Source organism: Engystomops pustulosus, chromosome 2, assembly GCF_040894005.1.
Source record: "Engystomops pustulosus chromosome 2, aEngPut4.maternal, whole genome shotgun sequence".
Taxonomy (NCBI): domain Eukaryota; kingdom Metazoa; phylum Chordata; class Amphibia; order Anura; family Leptodactylidae; genus Engystomops; species Engystomops pustulosus.
Window position 1 is genome coordinate 240,006,341 of NC_092412.1, and position 23,784 is coordinate 240,030,124.

At 42.1% G+C, this 23,784-nt stretch overlaps 1 protein-coding gene across 1 annotated transcript in view; it reads right to left on the reverse strand.

Moving 5' to 3' along the window:
- The window catches only part of TMPRSS15 (transmembrane serine protease 15), a 184,103-nt gene that overhangs the window by 44,915 nt on the left and 115,404 nt on the right, over positions 1–23,784 (reverse strand). Inside the window, exons 17-18 of the mRNA XM_072133217.1 lie at positions 9,457–9,567; positions 8,190–8,316 (exon numbers count right to left, since the gene is read on the reverse strand). Of these exons, the coding sequence (XP_071989318.1) occupies positions 8,190–8,316; positions 9,457–9,567 (238 nt within the window). The remainder of the gene's footprint in view (positions 1–8,189; positions 8,317–9,456; positions 9,568–23,784) is intronic.

A 23,784-nucleotide genomic window follows, 5' to 3' on the forward strand; every position in this document is an offset into this window, starting at 1 on the left:
AAAAGCAGACTCCAGTGACCAGTTATTATATACGGTAGTGAAGACATCAAACCAATGTCGTATACTGAAAGACTGCTCTTCTCCATGTCTATATTCCGGAAACTTACTAAGAAATTGTGTAGTGAAGTGCAATATATGAATAGAAAGTAATGAAGAACTTCCCAAGTTTGACTATTGTAAAACAATGCATAGTTCTGCTATTGTGCATAGTTGGAACAAACCAATGAGGTTTGTTGTACCCAGACACATGCAACATAGCGAATCTCTGTTTACAAAGAACAGCTTTCTCAAGCGCCGCAGCACGCGAAACGGCCCAGTTGCCGAAGTTTGTTTGTTTACCTCCCTGCATGTTTAATCATCAATAAAGGACGCCATTCCTATCATTGGAACCGGTGAGTGCCGTTATCTTTTTCTGCCACTGCATTGTCCAAAGAGATTACTGGTGTAACTCAAGAACGGGAAGCTGGAGCAGGGTGTCTATGCTTTGTTTTTCGGGTTCCCCGTCTCCGCCCCCATGGGGTTTTCTAGGATTTCTGTAAATCCCTTTTAAGGGATAGTTTTTCTAATAGTAATAGTTGTTCTAATAGTTGTTATCCATGGCCATCTTCCTTCTAAAATCATTAAATTAGAATCATAGAAAATTATGCCAATTACATTGCAGGGCTCAGGGGGCGTTAACAGAGCTCATCTGTGCTTCAGCTTCATGGTCTGTAATACTGTATCACCCAACCACCACCCCTTTCATCCCACGGTCCCTTAGCACTTCCCCTTCCGCTGCCTGATGTGATCTCACTGCAACAGATGAGTGATTCATAAACTTAATAACAGCCTGTGAGTCTGAAGCTAAGAGGTAAAACCCTCAAAAATCCTTCAGGTTCATTAGCACTATTTTTAAAGTTGATTTTAGAAGTAAGGAGGTCATGGATAGCACATACAAGAAGATACCACAGTCAAAGTGCCTGGATCTATGAGTAAGTTTCTGTGGTTTATCATGATGAATTATGATGGTAGATTTCCTTTAAATGAGGAATATCTTACATTGAAAAACACACACAAAAAACTTAAAAAAAAAACTCTATACAAATGTTGGATCAGACTCAAACACAAGATCCAGGCATTGGAAAATAACAATCTTAGCCATAAAACCATCTTGGTCCCTATGACTGCATCGTGTAGCAACGATGATAGAGTAAGTGGTAGAGTTAACAACCCTGATCGGTGGCAGTAATGTTTGCAGTTACTGGCGGGGAAAGGTGGGGTTTGTGATCACTGAAGTTACGGTTTGAGTACGATCACTACTGTCAGCCCATATAGCATATGTTTCTTAAAGTTACATTAATTGGGTAGTTTATAAAAACATCCGAAAACAAATGAGAGTGGAAGAGCAAAGAGGTTGATCAGACTACACAAGGTTTGTTGTCTGTTACCATGGACACACAAAGATCTGCCTAACAACAGAATATACATTTTATTCATTTTATGATTTTTTTCAATTGCTACCCTTTTAGTTGTTATGCATAGTAATAATTTCATAACCATCTACTATGACCTACAAATAGATTAAACAAAATCTATAAAAAGAGACCCTTGTAACATCATGTAGAGCAGCACCAAACATATCACTGTATCGTTATAATGGCTGGAAGACATGTTATATATATACATTGTCTGCATGTTTCTGACACTTTGCTTGTTGCCTGAAAGCTGTGCCTCAGGTATCCTCAGAGGCGCGTTCCGTGAGTAGAATTTTACTTACATTACAATGATGTATCCTTCAGTGTGACAGAACCAAATGATCCATGAACATGGGCTATTTGTAAAGTGGATAATATCAACTGCAGACCAAATTGCTGGCATTTTACTATAACAAGTCTAAAAAGCAAAGTGCTCAGTAAATGTAGCGAGGGGGCATTTACATGGGGCTCCTGTATTACTATGACACCCACTGGTACGTGGCAGGTCCCAAAAATGTACATAGTTTTTTATTTCTAGGACTGTGAAAGCACATTATTTGATTCTTGGGGTTGCACTAGACAGGGCAAAGTGATATATATGCCGTATCTGAGTCCAGCTTTCAGTGTTCGGCTCTGTCATGAAAAAAGTAGCAAGACGAGAATGGATAAGTTCCCATATTGCTCCAATACTGTCAATTTTGGGCTTTCTCCCAGCTGGAGGGTCGGAGAGGGTCACTGGACTTGCTTCATCCAATTAATGGCCTAGTTGGACTGGCACGTCTGAGGAGACCTTGGGGACAGCACGTCATGTAACTCTCCAGACTCAAAAAATGGAAGTCCCAGAGTGACACATGGAACGTGAGCCAGAGCAGGGCAATTCTGTGTTCTTTTTATCCCTGCCATAGCCCAAGCCCTCTAGGGATTTTCCATATGCATGTTGTATTTTACAGTCATATGGGTTTTCTGGGCTAAATACCAGGGCAGGGGATGAGGGGCATGGGGGCATGGCATCCAGAACTCCCAGTTAGTAAAGTTTTTTAGTAGATGATAATCAGATATCCATTACCAACATTAAGAGGTCTGTTTGTAACTAGGGGTAGTCTGTAAGTCAGGTGTTCTTAAGTAGGGGACCGACTGTAAAGTACACAGCTCTGGGTAGGGGTAGAACTCTGATCAGATAACTGATGATAAGCTCCAATTTATTTGAATGATAAGGGAACAGCAATTACCTGGTCCGACCACTGCACAGAGAATGGAGCTGTCTGCTTCCTGTGTGCTTTATTACAGAAGAGTTGATCTGATGCTAGTTGTTGGGCCCCACCTATATAATATTTTGACCTACTAACCTAGAAACCCTTTTAAAGGAACTCTACCACTTATTTAGTGTTGGATCCACAATTAGTTTTTACCAGAACCTGTCCGAGCTTCGGGGGCACTGGCTCCGACATGCTCCTGCCCCCCTTCCCCTTAGCCCTTCTCCCCGCCTCCCTGCTCCTTTTCTCGATCCTGCCTTCCACTGTCTGTCAGAAATATTAGAAGTTTATTGCAATATTTAAAGCAGGAGGGGGAAGGCAGAGGGAGCAGGGAGGTGGGGGAGAAGGGCTCTAGGGGAACATGTTAGAATCAGACCCCCAGAGCTCCGAAATGCCCTGCTGACACCCTGCTTAATTTATATAAAAATAAAGACTTATATAAATACAGGTGTACGACTCCCAATAAACATAAAGGGGGAAATTTATCAGAAGTGTCTGAGAGCAGAACTTTTCTAGTTACCCATGACAACCATTTAGAGCTCAGCTTTCATTTTCCCACAGCTCTTTATAAAAGTACAGCTGAGCTCTGATTGCTTTCTGTGGCCAACTCGAACAGTTTTACCACGAGCACTCCTGATAAATCTCCCCCACAGTTATAATCACGCTGCTGGGATTAAACCAGAAGAGTTAAGGGTTCATTTGACACTAAATTAGCAGTAGATTTCCTTGAAGGTTGCAAATGACAGAAAATAGCTGTAAAAAATCTAGAACCCCCTGTTATTATCTTATCTAAAGGAGATTCTCTTCCAAAAATGAATTACTCAAAGTAAATAAAAAGTGCCATGAAAAGCCACAAAAGTCTCATGAGAATGGATGTTGATTCTTTTAAAAAGGCTTCCTGAAGGTCATGCTTGATGTCAAGGGAGCTGCCTTACAGGGTAGCTAAAAGAGGTGTGGTTTTCCTTATCCCATCCTGAATAACTTTGCATATTTTCCCAGAATCCCCCTAGTGCAGTGTCAATGGCTATAAGTCTCCACACGCCTACAAGGCAGCCTTAATTGGCAAAGTCTCCGTAAGGAGGACTCTTACTTCCTGACCCTAGTCAAAAGTCTCTCACTCAACCTCATGTCATTAGTCTCTCATGTCATTAGGCTTCCTGAAGGTCATGCTTGATGTCAAGGGGGCTGCATTACTAGGTTTCCCATCCTGGAAAACTCATCCAATTTCCAATGGATTCTTTTAGACAATCTGCTCCATATAAACACAGATTCTCTATAATACAGTGCAGACATTTTCAACAAGATAGCAAATGTATTTCTCTTGCTCAAAAACTTCTCTGTTACTTAGCTGCTGAATCATTCAAAAGGACTGCACCTTGTACAAGACAATGGAGCGATGTGCGAAATAAGGATTTATGAGGCTTTTTGAGGCATGAGACATCTACAGAATTGGGAATGCTGTATTGAGTGGGAGAGACAAGTTTTATATGAACCAACCTGCACAAAGATTTGGTGCAAGCCCATGGGACAAGATGAAATACAACAATAAAGAAATTTAAGGCAAGTTCAAGCAAAAATGAACAATATACTTGTTTCTGTTTAAAAAGTAAAGCAAAGGTATTTGTTTCCTTCAGACTTACTACACGATGGCGCCCCCAGACATTTATCTAGTTTTATGCCTTACATCTAATTTAGGATTCTTTTCTCTTTGTTGTCTATTTTGTGTATCACATTAAAATAGTTTATCTCGTTTGTGTAGGTCTGCGGCTTGTATAACACTTCTGTTCTGAAAATCCCTTTAATTTCTCTTAAAGGAAACCTACCACCACGGATCTACCTATCAAGATAGATCCTGTGGTAGGTGCCTCTAATGTATGTAAGGATAGCCCTTTTAAGGTCTAATCCTTTAGTCCCCTTTATCTTTTTTAATCTTTAATTGCTAATTTACCAAAGAGGCTACTGGGGCGTGGAGTAGCCGGAGCTGAGGCTACAAGGCGTGGCTATTCCATGCCCCAGTAGCCTCCTTGATCCTCCTACCCAGATATCTTCAGCGCGCAGCTACGAGGAGCTGAGCGCCCTTGTTTTCAAAGCTGGCGTTCTGTGCATGCGCAGTAGCTCCGGCTTTAGACCCGAGACCACATAGCCGGTGGCCTGCGTTCTGCACATGCACAGAGGAGCTGCTCGTTGAAGATATCTGGGTAGGAGGATCAAAGAGGCTACTGGGGCGTGGAGTAGCTGCGCCATGTAGCCTCAGCTCTGGCTACTGCCAATACTGCTCCTCCATCAGTGCTTTTTCATGAGCAGTAAAGGAAAAACCACACACGGACTTATACACATGTGGCCATTAAAAGCTTAAAAAATGCCTGTTCAATCATCTATGATGCTTGTACAGGCGTTAATGCGACCTCTGCAGGTCATTAAATTGGATTGGTCATCAAGATGGAAGTGGGGAACATACTCCATTTTCATCTCCCGGGCCACCATAGCTCCCTTGGAGCAAGAGACTTGCAAATAAAACCAGCAACCCCAGCATATCTTGCATTAGGTTACGGTAAAATAGTATTTTAGTATATTATACAAGTAGACTAGCGAATACAAATACCTTGCCGGGCTAAAAAACTTTAAAATATACACATATCAAAAAAACTCTAAAAATACTCTGCCCCCCCCATTAATCAAAGCATTATGCACACTAAAATATAAAAATTGTACCTGTCCTATAAACAACAAACCCACACTAACATTAGCTATACTAGCAATATCACCAGAGATATTAAAAGAATAAATCTTTTTTTCTCCCTTTTGTATGGAATTCGTATGTAAATACCAATCAAAATTTAAATATGTTGACACAAAAATTTACCTGTCCATAAAACAGGCTGCACTGGTAGCAACTCAAAAATTATGCTGCCTTACTGTATTTTTCTGTATTCCTGTATTTCTGTGACTGTCTAATACATTTATATTATACTGTTAACGGATATGAAATTTATTCTTTACATGGTGTTAACTGTACAGCGTTCCCCCCTTAGTAATATAACTGTAGTGTATAAACACTGTATACTGTATAAATATATGTGTAGCAGTGATGATTGGTGTTTTAGATTGTTTTTTATGTGCAAGTATTTATAGTCTAGACTCCACATCAGTGTCACTTCCAGGACTTCACGGTGAATGTGTAGATGATACTTGTATGTGCTTGGACTAGTTTGTAGAAGCAATGAGTAGCAGGGAGTCAAGCATCCGTTCCAGCTATTCTAGGAATTCATGAGAATATGTCTCATTCGTGGAAAACTCAGAATGAAGCATCCATTGACGCTTTTCAGTATGTCTGTTTACTTAGTGTAACTATTTATAGGACATTCAAGAGCTAAAAACACCAATCTACTTCACTTTCAAGCTCAAAAACCAATACAATTTACTAGATGTTTAAAGATTGACCTGTCAGGGCAATTTGGGAAACTAAACCAACCACAGTTCCTTTTGGACCAGTGGTTAAGTGTCCCAAATTGCCCTTTACCAATTCCCTATGTGCCCAATATAATAATAATAATTATTTATTTATATAGCGCACACAGATTACACAGCGCCGCACAGAGTTCGCCAGATTAGTCCCTGTCCCAATAGGGCTCACAATCTAATCAACTTAACAGTATGTTTTGGAGTGTGGGAGGAAACCGGAGGACCCGGAGAAAACCCACACAAACACTGGAGAGAACATACAAACTCTTTAAAAAAAAATTTCTTTTAACTGGGTCCAACAAGACATGATATGGGCCGCGGGACCACCCGTGACAAGCACATTTTGTATTTATTGATTTAACCACGTCTTACTATAACATTGTGGGACTGCAGGGGGTGTTTGGAGTGAGCTCACTGGCTGAACTCTATGCATATACAGAAGGTGTCCACCTCTAACTGCCGCTGACATGTAGGTCCCAAATTAATAAACGCCAGCACGTTCCACAAAAAATGACACTTTACATAAGTCTCTATACCCAAAAAAAAATTCTGAGGCCAGCGTAAAAAAGTTACTGGTAAAAAAAAAAAATTTCACAAAAGATTTACATTTTTTAAAATCTACTAAAACCTAATAAAAGTTACATAAATTTGGTATCCCTGTAATCATATTGACCCAAAGAATAAAGGTCAGGTGTCCTTTGGAGGGTCCGAAGAAAGTTGTAAAAACAAAGCCCACATGAACGAAAGTGTGGTTTTTTTGTCAATTTCACTGCACTTGGAATTTTTTTTTACTGCTTTCCAGTAAAGTCCATGGAATATTAAATGGCGCCACAAAAAAAAAAACAATTTGTCCCACAGATGACAAGCCTTCACGCATAGATAAAAAATAGCTGAAAGGGTTAAGGGACATAAGTTTTTGTTTTTCTTTGCTGATTTTTTGCAGTACTTTTTAATGACACATAGGGCTAGTTAAAAGTTAACACATGTTAAGGACTTTTAAAATTGAGAGGTGGTCATTTAGATACATGATGGTGGTCATTTACTAAGGGCCCGAATCGCGTTTTTACGTCGGGTTACCTGTATTTTACCGTTTTGCAGCAATTTTCCCTGAATTGCCCCGGGATTTTGGAGCACGCGATCGGATTGTGATGGGACGGAAATCGGTGGTGTAGCCGTCGGAAAACCCGTCGGATTCGGAGAAACCACCGTATTTTTTTTAAAAATGTGTCGCTTGACACGCACTTACCTGCACCCAGGACAGCTTGGTGAACTTCAGTGCACTACGACGGAATTCAGCGCAGCAGCGACACCTAGTGGACATTGGGGGAACTACCTTAGTGAATCGCTGGAAAACCCGAATCCACCGCAGAGAACGCGCCCCTGGATCGCGAATGGACCATTTAAGTAAATCTGCCCCGATATGTATTGTCTTGGGGCAATGGGATGACTATGGTGATGCTTTTAATAGCGCAATGAGGAATCTAACAATCCTTGTCTGCCATGGCATCTAAAAAGTTGAATTACTGGCATTAATATAGGTTTTCTGTTCTGCACTTCACTTTTTCTAAATGTGGTAGTGAAGTGGAGTGTGGGGCACAAACACCCCTATTATTATAATGTCTGTCAGAAAACCAGCAAAGTCTATATCTGAAATTTAGGATGTGTTACTGGAAATATTTCTAGGGGACCCATTGCCACCAAAACCTCCCACTAAATTTTATACCCAGAAGGACCTTCACCCATAAAATCCTTGTACATCTGTTCTTGTTTTCATTATACATGATGGTCCTCTAGAGGTCCTGAAACCACAAATTGAAAGACGGCAAAGGGGGAACATACTCCATTCCCCAAGAACTTGATCCTAGTACCTTATGTAAAAAGTGAATTCCGAACTTGTAGGGTCTATAATATTTATGAAACTCTGGACTTATGTAACTCTTAATCAAACCCTGATTGTTATTATCAGATATAAATATCAATGTTCTGTAGAATTTGCATATAAAGTAGATTGTCCACATACCCTAATCCCAGCCGATGACATATATGATTGGAGATGTCTTCAGTCCAGAGATCGGCACATGCCGAATGCCATTCCGCCTGCACCTTGATCTGAACCAGTCCATTGGAGCTAGTGTTAGAAAGTTGTACTGGAGAAGAGGAACATGGAAAAAAAACCTCAGATCATGCTTTATATATATATCCATCATCTACATATATATGGTTTCCATCAACATGTGAGAATATATTTATCTACTGAATATGTAATCACCTAGTGACTGGGATGTGAATTGTATCCTGTCACAATGTAATGAGTCTGTGTTAGGTTAAATAGGAGTCATAAACTACATGTGTTGAAATCTACTCCCATATATAAAAAAAGCCATCCTCAACTGAGCTTGGCATGGAAATTTAAGGGAGCCCAAGACTGGGTGGCTAAAACCGTGAGATGGATTCATAGATCCCCCACCGAGAGGCTCCTCTCAAGATGGCAAGAGTAGAAAAAAAGCGGAAGCAACTCTAGTTGCTGAAGTGGGGAACACTAGGGCCCATGCGTCCACCTCCAGAAACCAGAGAGTAGAAGGAGAACTAAGTGAAATGTCTAATCCGTAAAACTGTGGCCTTAGGGTCCAAAATAGTGACTAATGACGCAACTTGACTTTTCAATGGCTTCTATTAGGTGATGTTATACTGCAGTGTTTGCTACATCTGTATCTATGACATACGGCCAGCACATAGATAGGGTGCGTTCAGATGGCCGTTATGGTGGCTGTGACCTGGACACATGATTTGCGACCAGATAATGCCCCCCCCCCCAGACATCTTTGACTCCTGATGAGGGTGCGGTGAGCAAACAGTTTATCTCTGAACCTCCACCATGTTGGGCAGTTGGTCTTCTACCTGTGGAGGGAGAAGGGGTGAAGAGTGCTCACCCTCCTCCTCCAGGCGCTGTGCTCAGCCTGGTCTAAATGAACCCTTAGCAGAATAAACTTACCACATTTTGCTTTATATGAACCATCAGGACAGTCTAAATGGGGCTGTTATGGTGGCTGTTATGGTGGCTGTGACCTGGACACATGATTTGGGACCAGATAATGCCCTCCCCTCCCCTAGACATCTTTGACTTCTGGTGAGGGTGCGGTGAGAACACGGTTTATCACTGAACCGGCACCATCTCGGGCAGTTGCTCTTCTACCTGTGGATGGAGAAGGGGTGAAGAGTGCTCACCCTCCTCCTCCCGGCCCTGTGCTCACCCTGGTCTAAACAAACCCTTACCAGAATAAACTTACCACATTTTGCTTCATCTGAACCATCAGGACAGTCTAAATGTTGATCACAGACTCTGCTTAATAACACACAATCCCCACTGCTACACTGGAAGGAAGAGGCATTACACGGCTCTGAAAAAGTAGAGATATACATTAAACTTTAGAGACTTACACAAAAAAATTATCTTAAAAATTATTAATGGTTTAAGAAAGATGTTTAGGTACTTTAACAAAAAGTATGGCAAAGGAGCCTTAGAAACGGGGCGTTGCTTAGCAGGAACGGATCATTGAACCAGAAATTTTGGCACAATTTTCTGGCACAAACCAAGCCAACCAATAGATAGTACACAGATATACTAGTAGTCTGAAACTACTCCACATTTATGTTCCATGAGTAGACTCTTGGATAAATTTAGTGCAGTTCAAGAAGTCAAACCGGGGACTGTCTTACGTTTGATAGAATTACCCCAACTTGAATGGCTCCAAAAATTAAACTGTCATAGACTCATTGATGAGACTCCCTGTGACCGTCACTCAGACTTGTATTATTCCCCTTCATCTCCACTAATTGTAGATCCAGCCACAAACTGCACAGATAACATTATATAGGAGCCATAATAGATCTGTTGTATCGCTCACTTCAGAAAATTCATTCTCCAAACATTTCTTAGATGTGCTCCTCGGCACCAATTCAATTTCATTTCACAATAGGCGTAAGTCTAAATTTGCCCAGAAATGATTGACATTTTTCACACTTCTGGAGTTTTATAACTTCAGGTTAACATTTTACGTAAAATGTTGATTTACTCTTTTTCATGATTTTTCTTTTTCATTGTTGTTTTGAACTTGTGTCCATAGACATTGTGCCATAGAGTCAGATAATATTAAGAATCAAAGTGATTCAGTCATAAAATGCCTCTAATGTACTTTTTATTATGATGATTTTTATTTTGTTCCATTTATTTGTCTTTATTGACATGTTTGATCTGCTTCTCAGCACAATTCCATTTCAATGCACATTAGATACAAGTCTAAATTTGCCTGGGAATGATTGACATTTTTCACACAGTTAAAAGTTTCACAACTCGCTGAACTCATTTAGCATTTACATAAAATGTTATTTCCTATTTTTTGTCTCTTGTGTTTTATTATTCTGTTATTTGAAACTTAAGGTCAGAAAGTAGAGAACTCTAAAGTGTTAAAATGTCTTTAAAGGGGAATTACATTCGCATTTAATTTAATTAATCATTTCTTCAATTTGATGTTATTGAATAAAATTAGTCAGGTGGTCCATTAAAAACAGAGGACAGCTGTCCTTGGATACGACCACTGCTGTTGGAGGGATTGCATAAAGAAACAAATAATTTTTTTTCACATAAAATGGCCGGAAAAAAATATCTTATACATGAATTGTCAGCCCATTTCGTATAGCTTGCTATGAGTCTTTTTTTGAGCTTGCTATAATTTTTTTTACTTCTGTATTCATTGATCTTCTGACCCTTCGCTCGTCTTCTGACCATCTGTTTGTCTCTTAAATATGTACTGCACTGTCCTCTTGGTTTTAAACCATATTCGTTAACCAGACATCTGTGTTTGTCCACTGTTTTGTCTTTGTGTTTTTACTTTGGTGCAGATACGGAATGTTGACCAGTTGTCACCTACCACTTAGTGTAGGATATGCAAGTAAGTAGGGAGAGCTGGGTGGATATAGCTTAAGGGCTGACTCTCTGTGACTGTCTTCTTCCCAGTAGCATTACAATATGGAATAAGAAGTAAATTAACCTCTTTGCACGCCATGACAAGCCTGACCATGGCATCTAACAGAGTTGGCGGTGGGTGCCGCCATCTTGGATGGCCAATCGTCGCCCCCTCTTGATGTCATTGGAGGGTGCTAATCATTTGCCATGACAGTCTACAGTCTCGTAGGTACTCGTAGTCCTGCCATGGATCCTTATCTATTAGACTGCTGCAGATTTTTTTCTCCAATGGATTGCTGTAAATCCTGTACAAAACACTGTTACAATGCAGATTTACCACACAGAAATACTGTGAAAGGTTTGAAGGTAGACTAAAAGTTTTGAGGTCAGAAATCCTTTTGAGTGGTGGGAGCCTCAACCACATTTTTGCATGGAGCTCAGCCTTTCCTAGTGACACTCGCTCTATAACCGGGAGAGCTGGGTGTTCCCAGTGGGGTGCACGCTCAACAGTAAGTAGAGAAGATGTAAGAAAATGCACAAAGCAGTTAACAGTACCATTCCAAGTGCTGTATTGTAAGAGTGGCTCTCAGTATGCACAAAAAAATATACATAGAAAATGAGTGTTTCTTTGACCTCCGATTGCAAGGAGCTGCTGCAGGCCATGTTCTCTGTTTTGAGTGCATATTAATAGGCATGTACATCATATATGTATCTACCTATGAATATGCACCTGAGGAAGACCTAGGTACTAAGTCAAAATGGGTCATGCAATAAATGCTAATGAGTTTTAAATATACTTCATGGATGCCACATCATTTTTTCACCGTTCACTGTTATTGTGTTGTATCTAAAGTTACAATCCTGGAGAACATGATTATATAGTGGAGATTTATCAGTGCAATTTAACCAGCCCTGAAATAGATGCAATTTTTTGCACACAACTAGGAACCTCCTTATTTCTGCCTCTATGATACCTGTTGAGGGGCATAAAGGAGGACATGCCTTGTGGCTGTAATGGGCGCAAGCAATATTGCAATTACATACAAGTCAATACTACTAGGGGAGTAAAAAAAATACTTAAAAAATAATAAATTTACATACTCACCCTCCGGTGGTCCCGATGTGCAGCATTGCTCCCCGATGTCTGCGCAGGTCCTCTTCTGGCTTCCGTGCCCATCTTCTTTCTTCTCCAACATCGTGCTGGTATGACGTCAGCAGCAGCGCGTCATGCTAGGCGCCGGCCGGGAGAAAGCGATGGCGGCGCCCAGCACGATGTTGGAGAAGACAGAAGACGGAGTGCGGAAGCCAGACGATGAGCCGCGTGGACATCTGGGGAGCAGCGCTGCACATCGGGGCCACCGGAGGGTGAGTATATAAGTTTATTATTTTTTTTAATGCTGGGCAGGCTGTATACTACTGGGGGCAGTCTGAGGTGGCTGTATACTACTGGGGGCAGGCTGTATACTACATGGGGGCTGGCTGTATACTACATGGGGGCTGGCTGTATACTACTGGGGGTTGGCTGTATACTACTGGGGGCAGGCTGGGCTGGTTGTATACTACTGGGGGCAGGCTGTATACTATAGGGGGCTGGCTATATACTGGGGGGGTCTGTGACCAATGCATTTCCCTCCCTCGACTTATACTCAAGTCAATAGGTTTTCCCAGTTTTTGGTGGTAAAATTAGGGGTCTCGGCTTATATTCGGGTCGGCTTATACTCGAGTATATACGGTATACAGTAAACTATGCAAACATATGAAACGTGAATTGCATTAATAATTCTAAATTTATATAGTGCACACAGGTTACGCAGTGCAGCTTACCAAATAAGTCCCCAATGGGGCTCATGATCTAATCAACCTACCAGCATGTTTTGAAGTGTGGGAGGAAACCGGAGGACCTGGAGAAAACCCACATAAACACAGAGAGAACATACAAACTCTTTGCAGATGTTTACCAGGATGTTGACCAGCGAGGCTGTAGAGCTAAACACTGAGCCACCGTGCTGCCCTGTACTCTTTTGGGGTGCTGTCCTATTTTTTATCTTTTTTGCAGCATTTGTTCAATGGCAGGGCTTCCTCCATTTTGGATTGGCACTGCTTCTATCTATCCAGTCATCGCGGACTTCTTCAAGATCTGTTCGGGGGCATTCACCTAATAATTAGTCTATCCCGTGTGCAGTATATCACATAGACCTGCTTTCTAGAAAAAAAAATTCAGGTTTTTTTTTAAATAAAATACTTGGCCCATACCATCCAATGGGAACATTACTGTATTACCCTACACACATATTTTTTTTCTTTTCATACATCATTACCAAATATAATCATCCTCCTATTGATAATCACTTCTGCTATCCACCCACCGTTGTTGATGATATATGAAGCAGAAAGAATAAGCTTGACTTTTCTCAGCTACATTAACTACAAAGGAGCTGAAACAGCACAAAAGGAAAGCATATTTTGGCTGAACAAAGTAAATGCATTTCAGAAAAGAGAGGAGGACAAATTAAGGGAATATATAGTCACGCAACACCTAATATGTCTTCTTAAAAAGAATATATCTCTGGAGGGACACATTTGTTTCAGCCTGAGTAGATAGCTACATTAAAAATGCCTAAGCATGAAAAGGCAAATTACTTCGCCCATTGTGCAGAAATGAACTTCAAAATTGTTTAATTTCATTCTATTCTTCGGTGTCTTTCTGCACTTTCTGGTGATGCAGATGAAAACACTCCGGCGTGACAACCTGAGCACCGCGCATGAAGACCTCATACAGGGACATGTTTGAAAAGTTGTACGAATGCTCCAGAAAAATGCTGGATTAAAATGTAATTTTTTTTTTATGATTTTAGATTACAGTGTTTTAAATATTTTTTTTTTGTTTTTGTAATTTGGAAAAAAAAGAGAACCTTGGGCAGTTTTTGGTTTATTATAAAAAAAGATATCGGCCCATAGACACAGAACGGAACAGAAGAATTTTCTTCATCCATCCACATCCATCTGTGCTTGGATGGATAAAACATGGATGCAATCAGTTTAGGAAAAAAATCCTTTCTGAAAGCCTGGGCCCACAGTTAACTGATGTGTGGGCACATGGTGGGGCAAAGAAATTAACTAGAACTAAATACTTTTTACCGATTTGGCAGGTTTAGTTTTCAGGTGCAATGATGTATTTGGAAAGCCCCTCCGGTGCAAAAACAATGGAGTTTAGTCCCCAAGTAACTAAATTTCGGAAACTACTCCACTTTAGAATGTTTCAAATGGTATAGTGATAGTATCAATAAAGGTTTTTTTTTAATTGGGCTTTGAAAAAAGTTTAAGCCCTAAATTTAACATTTAAATAGGGGTGTATATATATACATATAGTACATATAGTAAAAAGGAAGAAAGCAGCACAATTATAATGTAAGTGGGTGTAAAGCCCAGGAGTTTGACTTGGCCCACCAATACTAAAAATGTTAAAAATTTTAAAATTAAAAAAAAAATTAAATTGGATAAAATAAATATGCTTTTTGGCGCAGCTCTGCTGGCTTCCATGCAACACAAATTAGGGGACGTGCCGTCTGATGATCTGACTGATTCGGACTGAGCGTGGGATTTAACTTTCAAATTGTTGCAAGCCCATGCATTTACATGCACCACTTAAAAGATGGTGGACTCCGTCGGACCTGAGCGGGGAAGCGACACATCCAGGATATCGGGGCGCACGATCTTAGTGAATAACGGCACAGTGCATTATCGTCGGACAAGTCACTTTCCGTGAACTCCAGAGGACTGATTAGTAAATGAGCCCCAATGGGGCAGATTTACTTACCCGGTCCATTCGCGATCCAGCGGCGCATTCTCTGCGGTGGATTCGGGTCCGGGCTGGGATTCATCAAGGCAGTTCCTCCGACGTCCACCAGGTGTCGCTGCTGCGCTGCAGAGCATCGGAACACACTGGAGTTCACCGTGCCATCCTGGATGAAGGTAAGCGCGTGTCGAGCGGTCCTTTTTTTTAATAAATGCGGCGGTTTTTTCGATTCCGTCGGATTTTTTTACGCCCACGCCCCCTGATTTCCGTCGCATGCATGCCGGCGCTGATGCGCCACAATCCGATCCCGTGCGACGAAATCCCGGGGCAATACAGGGAAAATCGTCGCAAAACTGAAAAATTCGGGTAACCTGTCGCAAAAACGCGAATCGGGCCCTTAGTAAATGACCCCCAATGTGTTCCTTTTTTATTTAATAGGTGCAAGTCATCTTACCAAGACGTTGCAATTTTATGTGTTTTTTGAAGGGGCTTTTGAACACCACAGTTTTTCTTACATAGTTTTGTATCTATTTTTTATTTGCACAATTCAGCAGATTTGAACCAAATAATGTGAAAATTACACAAGCACATCTGTCCTGCTAAGATAAATAGGGCGAACCTAACAGAGAAAACTTTGTAAGTAGAAAGGAAATATCGGCACTCACTTCACACTTCAGGGGATCTTCCAAACTTTATTCCAATATAAAAACATACAAACAACACAGCATGGCAGTATCCAACACATTTCTACTCTACAGTGTTTCAGTCATAATTATAAACTCACAAAGTTTTGTTAATCTTTTAAACCTCCCACCTATTGTGTTGCCAGCAAAGGGGTGGATTAAAGGATTAAAGCAAAGGGAATAGTCACCTGACCTGAATCAAGAGAGTCCAAACCCTCACTGAAGACCACGGAAGTCTGATTATTATTACGGGCGTCGATTACTGCCATGCCGTGTTGTTTGTATGATTTTATATTGGAATAAAGCTCAAACTGGAAGATCATCCAAAGTATGAAGTGGGTGCCGATATTTCCTTTCTACTTACAAAGTTTATGTTTCCGCTGTCTGTGGACTATCATCGAGCACCAATCTACCCAGGGGATCTGAGCATCAAGGAGTGGGTGAGAGCTGGTCCATTTTCACCTATAGATCAATGTGTTTATTGTTGTTTAACAAAGAAAACACCTTCTCCAATTTTGGACAATCATTGAAATAGGCACAAAAAAGTACAAATGGGTAGAAAACAAAGAATAGCTGTCACGGTTGTCCCTGCGATCCATGCCTCAGATCGCAGGCACACTTGTGCCCCTCTCTATGGTGCCGCTGCTCCATCCCTCGGCCCTCACTTACCTCTCCACGATCCTGCTCTCATCCCGGTTAGGCCGCCTGCATGTTCCTGCTCCCTAGTGATTGCCGCTGGTCACTTCCAGGTTTACTATTTAACCCGGCGGCTCCCACCACTCCCCGTTGAACCTATGCCATAGTGAAAGCTTCCTTGTGTTTATTCTGTTCCTACGTTCCTGAGTCTTCCTGTGTTCCTGCTCTGGTGTCTCCGTGTTCCTGCTCTGGTGTCTCCATGTTCCTGCTCCAGTGTCTCCGTGTTTCTGCTCCGGTGTCTTCATGTTCCTGCTCTAGTGTTCCGTGTTCCTGTGTTCCCATTTCCCTCCGCATTGATCTGCCGTTGCTGACCCTGGATTTGGACTTTGACCTTGCATCTCTGCTCCCTGTCCTGACTACCAGCCTGCTCCTGCTGGTGAGCCTGAACGCCGATTCTGTACCACGGACTTGGCTGCCACCACGGGCTAGTCACACCTCTGGAACAACCTGGTGGCATCCTGCTGAAGCAAGTCAATCCCGCTTTGGGCCGGGCTCTGGTGAAGACCAGGTGCCATTTAGATTCCGGTCCCAGGTATCGGCTAGTAGCATCTCCCATGTTGGTCCAGAGAGTCCACTGATCCTGAACTCTGACAATAGTCACTATGATAAATGACCCCCATTGTCTTCTGTATGTCACATTGTAAGAAAAATATAAAGAAAATTAAGCATGATAGACTTTCTGGTCACCTATTTCTTTTTTCATATGTTATAAGTAGTTAAGGTCAGGACCTTAGATGATAAAACTAGAAAACAGGAGCCAAAATATTTTTTGTATTTGTTGCTATTCGATATCTGGGTGTGGCTGGCGCAATGTCTCACTCTTTTTAATCAATGAGTCCATGCTTGTTATGATTACTAGTGGAGATGTAATTGGGGTTTGATTGTGGAGTTAAAATCAGAAACCATATAAAAGAAAAGTAGAAAAAGAAAAGAAGATGCAGATGTAAGATGAATATTTTCAACTTTCTTTAACACAAGAATAATGGGGGGGGATTTATAATTGTTTTGTTTTTGTTTATGTTTTGGTGCAGTTGTGGTACAAATGCTGTTTTGAGACTTTCCATTGCACAACGAACACATGACAGTGCAAGGTAACTTAGACTAAGACGGTTCCCCGTCGAAACGCGTCAACCTACCTGTATCCTCATGTATATGGCGTTTTAACCAATAAAGAAGAAAAGCATTGGCATCGTACCCATGTGAAGTCTGTCGTGTTGTGCCGGTTTATCACTGTTTTCCTGTAACTTAGACATAGGGGCAGATTTACTTACCCGGTCCATTCGCGATCCAGCGGCGTGTTCTCTGCACTGGATTCGGGTCCAGCCGGGATTTATTAAGGTATACACCGAGCCGGGCTGAGTGAAGGTAAGTGCAAGCTCCCGACACATTTTTTTAAAAATGCGGCGGTTTTTCCGAATCCGTCGGGTTTTCGTTCCATTTCCTCAATTTCCGTCGTGTGCATGCCAGCGCCGATGCGCCACAATCCAATTGCGTGCGCCAAAATCCCGGGGCAATTCAGGGGGAATCGGGCCCTTAGTAAATGACCCCCATAGACTCAGTTTGCACCAAATTCATTATTAGACTAGTTAAATTAATACACAAGTTTTCACAATAAAACTAAATTCATGATTTGCAATTTGGTGCAAATTTCCATTTAGGTGCAAGTTTTGGTGCAAAGTTCTGCCCTGGTCTGTGTGGCGACTTTTGATGGTTCCCTTCCGATTTTTCATGCAACTGTCGCATACAACCCCTCATAGCATAAGACACTGCCAGCAGATTTTTTCAAGGGCCAAAGCCACCTTAATAAATCTGACTGCAACCTAATGACCCCCATTGGGTGGATCTGCCAAGTCAATTTAAAAAGGCTGTCGGCTTAGAACCTCTTGTACACTATTTGCCTGATAGGGGATAACTTGAATGGTGGAGCTTTGAGATGGATCATGAGAGTGGAGGTCTGCTGTACACCAGCTTGTAGGCATATTATTTTAATTCCTGTCTAGGTGCAAAGATCAGATATTGCAAATATCTCTTAACGATGCTCTAGACTTAGACTTTCATGTGCAAATGTTATCTCGGCAATTTCCATTGGCTCCATTGAGATGTATGAAGCAGAACGGTCATGTGCGACCGTCTGCTCCATTACTCTCATGGTTAGCGACAAGGGGTCCGACAGAGGTATGTGGGACCCCATCGGACCCTTTGTTTTTGTGATCTGTGGGAGCCTCATTACTGAGACCCCCACCAATCAGCAAGTTAGGCCTCATCCTGTGGATAGGGCCTAACTTGAATTTGTGGGAAAACCCCTTCAAGGAAGGAGGGTGGAAGGATACAGAGGGAAGTAAGGGATACCACACTGAAGACAAGAAGGGCTGATTCCTATGTGGGGCTGAATGGACAATATATATTTGGACAATTAATCAATTGTCAATGTCAGGGGGTCTCTGGGCCTAACATCCAATAAAGTTAACTTGGTCTCTAGAAGAAGAACCAAGGTTGTCTGTCCCGAATGATTACCTGGTTGAGTGGTATAAAGTGGACTGGTGATGATGCAACTATTTATCTAATTATCGCTATGACACCAACTGAGATAACTAATCACACCATCGCCAACTTCTATTTCTACCATAAACATTGAATGGTGCCGCAGTGCAAATTTACTAAACCTGGAAATTAAAACTTATTACATGAACACAAGTAATTGGGGCAGAAAATAAAGTTTAGATACAAGCTGAATTTTGAAATAACTAATACATTTCAATTAACTGTGAATGCAAAAATGTATAAATATACAAAAAAAGCCCAAACTTTAAAATGTGCAAAATTTGTGTCATTTACAATTACAATTTGCATGTTAAAACAGGGTCCAAGGAAGAAAAAGCTTGTCATATCGTGCTATACGCTGTATAATGCCCCAGCGTGGCAACTAGCTGTGCATCTGTACTTTAATAGTGGACACAATGGGGCAGATTTACTTACCCGGTCCGTTCGCGATCCAGCGGCGCGTTCTCTGCGCTGGATTCAGGTCCGGCCGGGATTCATCAAGGTAGTTCCTCCGCCGTCCACCAGGTGGCGCTGTTGCGCTGAAAAGCATCTGAACGCACTGGAGTTCACCGACCCGGACCATTTCTTTTTTTAAATGCGGCGGTTTTTCCGAATCCGTCGGGTTTTCGCTCGGCCATGTTCCCCTATTTCCGTCGTGTGCATACCGGCGCCGATGCGCCGCGTGCGCCAAAATCCCGGGGCAATACAGGGGAAATCGGCGCAAATCGGAAATATTCGGGTAACACGTCGGGAAAACGCGAATCGGGCCCTTAGTAAATGACCCCCATTACTTCCTCTGCACCTGCATAGAACCAGGTGCAGATTTGCACCAAAAAGGTCTTCAAAATAGAGGGAAAAAAAATGATACATAAGGCAAATTTTGCACGGAACATCGGGAAAAAAATAGATACATAAGGTGCTCTGCATAGGCAAAGGTGTACTTGAGAAAATAGAACAAAAGTTTCACTGAAAAGTCGCAAAACAACAAAAAATCTCAAAAATATTAGAAAAAGAACAGCAGATACAGATACATGTCCACACTGACCATTAAAGTATCAATAGAGTATTGTTCCAGAAAATTGCCCGTATTATCTCGCAGCGCACATTTTACTTTATTGTAAGTACTAGATGTTAACATAGATGACACAGATGATTCTGCAGCTGCATAGCCATCACATGCATCGGGCAAATGTTTACATCCTTGTTATACACAATAGGGCTCATTTACTAAGGGTCCGAACGCCGCACTTTTGCCGGGTTTCTCGAATATTTCTGATTTGCACCGAATTGCTCCGGGATTTTGGTGCACGCAATCGGATTGTGTTGCATCGGCGCCGGCTTCCACACTACCGAAATCGGGGGGCGACGCCGTCGGACAACCTGATGGATTTGGAAAAACCGTGGAATTTAAAAAAGAATTTGTGTCGCAAGATCAGCACTTACATGCACCTGGACGAAGAAGGTGAACTCCTGCGGACCTCGAGCGCAGCAGCGACACCTGCTGGATATCGGGCGCATGACCTTAGTAAATCCCGGCATCCGACAAGGCGCCACAGGATCGCGATTGGACCGGGTAAGTAAATGTGCCCCAATCTGAACGGAAATCTACCAGCAGTATCCTGTAATATGAATGTCACTTACATGATCCCTGTGCCCTCGTGATTGGCATCTGCTGTTCTTTAACTTTTCTATTGTTTCCTTTAAGTGAAAATACAGTTTAAAATATATGCAAATCAGCGGGATGAGCTGTGGTCAACCAGAGTTCAGCAATTCCCACACACGTGCAGTTGTCTCCTTGAAGCAAATCTGGCTGCTCCTCAGTGCGACTACCCACTTCAGAAATGGCCGTGCATGAGCGGGAATTGTTGAGAGCCAGGTGATGTCACCAGCTGGCCAGAGGAGGGAGTAAGAGGGCAGTAAGCCCTACAAAGGGGCATTCATAATTAAATAAAGACAGAGCCCTGAGGGGCTCCAGCCACTCCCACCGGAGCCCCCCCAGCTAATTTGCATATTTTTAAATATTTTTTTATTTAAACTTTTTTTTAACCAAAATGAGGCCACAAGTTAAAGAACAGCTTATGTAGAACGAGGCGGCACAAAGCATAGTATAAGTAATGTGATGCTTTTTGATTTGCTTTAAGTTTTGTTTTTATTTTTTTTGTCTTGACAACAGGATAATATTTCACAAAGAAAAAACACAAGTTGTTCAGTTATTTTTCAGCATAAAGAGAGACATAAGTGAGTAATGGCATCCTCCATGCTGTCAGCTAATTAGTGATAAAAGACATCATAATATTTTGTAGCACAATTAAAATAGACAAGTCTTTAATGCTCAAAGTCATAAAACATAGGGGGACATGTATCATTGTTTTTTTCCTTTGTTGTATAATTGAGACACTTCAATTTTTCCTGTCCTGGCAGGCGTAAATTTTGGCTACTTTTTGAGACCAACCCCGTCAAGCCATGTAAGGGGGTCATATACAGGAAAGGATACAAGCCATGTGAGGGGTTATATACAGGAGAGGACACAAGCCATGTGAGGGGTTATATACAGGAGAGGACACAAGCCATGTGAGGGGTTATATACAGGAGAGGATACAAGCCATGTGAGGGGTTATATACAGGAGAGGACACAAGCCATGTGAGGGGTTATATACAGGAGAGGACACAAGCCATGTGAGGGGTTATATACAGGAGAGGATACAAGCCATGTGAGGGGTTATATACAGGAGAGGATACAAGCCATGTGAGGGGTTATATACAGGAGAGGATACAAGCCATGTGAGGGGGTTATATACAGGATAGGATACAAGCCATGTGATGGAGTTATATACAGGAGACGACACAAGCCACGTGTGGGGGTTATATACAGGAGAGGATACAAGCCATGTGAGGGGTTATATATAGGAGAGGATACAAGCAATGTGAGGGGGTTATATACAGGAGAGGACACAAGGCATTTGAGGGATTATATACAGGAGAGGATACAAGCCATGTGAGGGGGTTATATACAGGAGGGATACAAGCCATGTGATGGGGTTATATACAGGAGAGGACACAAGCCATGTGAGGGGTTATATATAGGAGAGGATACAAGCCATGTGAGGGAATTATATACAAGAGAGGATACAAGCCATGTGAGGGGGTTATATACAGGAGAGGATACAAGCCATGTGAGGGGTTATATACAGGAGAGGACACAAGCCATGTGACGGTTATATACAGGAGAGGATACAAACCATGTGAAGGATTATATACAGGAGTGGACACAAGCCATGTGAGGGGTTATATACAGGAAAGGATACAAGCCATGTGAAGGGGTTATATACAGGAAAGGATACAAGCTATGTGAGGGGTTATATACAGGACTGGACACAAGCCATGTGAGGGGTTATATACAGGAGAGGATACAAGCCATGTGAGGGGTTATATACAGGAGATGACACAATCCATGTGAGGGGTTATATACAGGAAAGGATACAAGCCATGTGAGGGGTTACCTACAGGAGAGGATACAAGCCATGTGAGGGGTTATATACAGGAGAGGACACAAGCCATGTGAGGGGTTATATACAGGAGAGGATACAAGCCATGTGAGGGGCGTTATATACAGGAGAGGATACAAGCCATGTGAGGGGTTATATACAGGAGAGGATACAAGTGATGTGAGAGGGTTATATACAGGAGAGGATACAAGCCATGTGAGGGGTTATATACAGTTGAGGAAACAAGCCATGTCAGGGGTTATATACAGGAGAGGACACAAGCCATGTGAGGGGTTATATACAGGAGAGGATACAAGCCATGTGAGGGGCGTTATATACAGGAGAGGATACAAGCCATGTGAGGGGTTATATACAGGAGAGGATACAAGTGATGTGAGAGGGTTATATACAGGAGAGGATACAAGCCATGTGAGGGGTTATATACAGTTGAGGAAACAAGCCATGTGAGGGGTTATATACAGGAGAGGACACAAGCCATGTGAGGGGTTATATACAGGAGAGGACACAAGCCATGTGAGGGTTATATACAGGAGAGGATACAAACCATGTGAAGGGTTATATACAGGAGTGGACACAAGCCATGTGAGGGGTTATATACAGGAGAGGACACAAGCCATGTGAGGGGGTTATATACAGGACAGGACACAAGCCATGTGAGGGGTTATATACAGGAGAGGATACAAGACATGTGAGGGGGTTATATACAGGAGAGGACACAAGCCATGTGAGGGGTTATATGCAGGAGAGGACACAAGCCATGTGAGGGGATATATACAGGAAAGGATACAAGCCATGTGAAGGGGTTATATACAGGAAAGGATACAAGCTATGTGAGGGGTTATATACAGGAGTGGACACAAGCCATGTGAGGGGTTATATACAGGAGAGGATACAAGACATGTGAGGGGTTATATACAGGAAAGGATACAAGCCATGTGAGGGGGTTATGTACAGGAGAGGACACAAGCCATGTGAGGGGATATATACAGGAAAGGATACAAGCCATGTGAGGGGTTATATGCAGGAGAGGACACAAGCCATGTGAGGGGATATATACAGGAAAGGATACAAGCCATGTGAAGGGGTTATATACAGGAAAGGATACAAGCTATGTGAGGGGTTATATACAGGAGTGGACACAAGCCATGTGAGGGGTTATATACAGGAGAGGATACAAGACATGTGAGGGGTTATATACAGGAAAGGATACAAGCCATGTGAGGGGTTATATACAGGAGATGACACAATCCATGTGAGGGGTTATATACAGGAAAGGATACAAGCCATGTGAGGGGTTACCTACAGGAGAGGATACAAGCCATGTGAGGGGTTATATACAGGAGAGGCCACAAGCCATGTGAGGGGTTATATACAGGAGAGGATACAAGCCATGTGAGGGGCGTTATATACAGGAGAGGATACAAGCCATG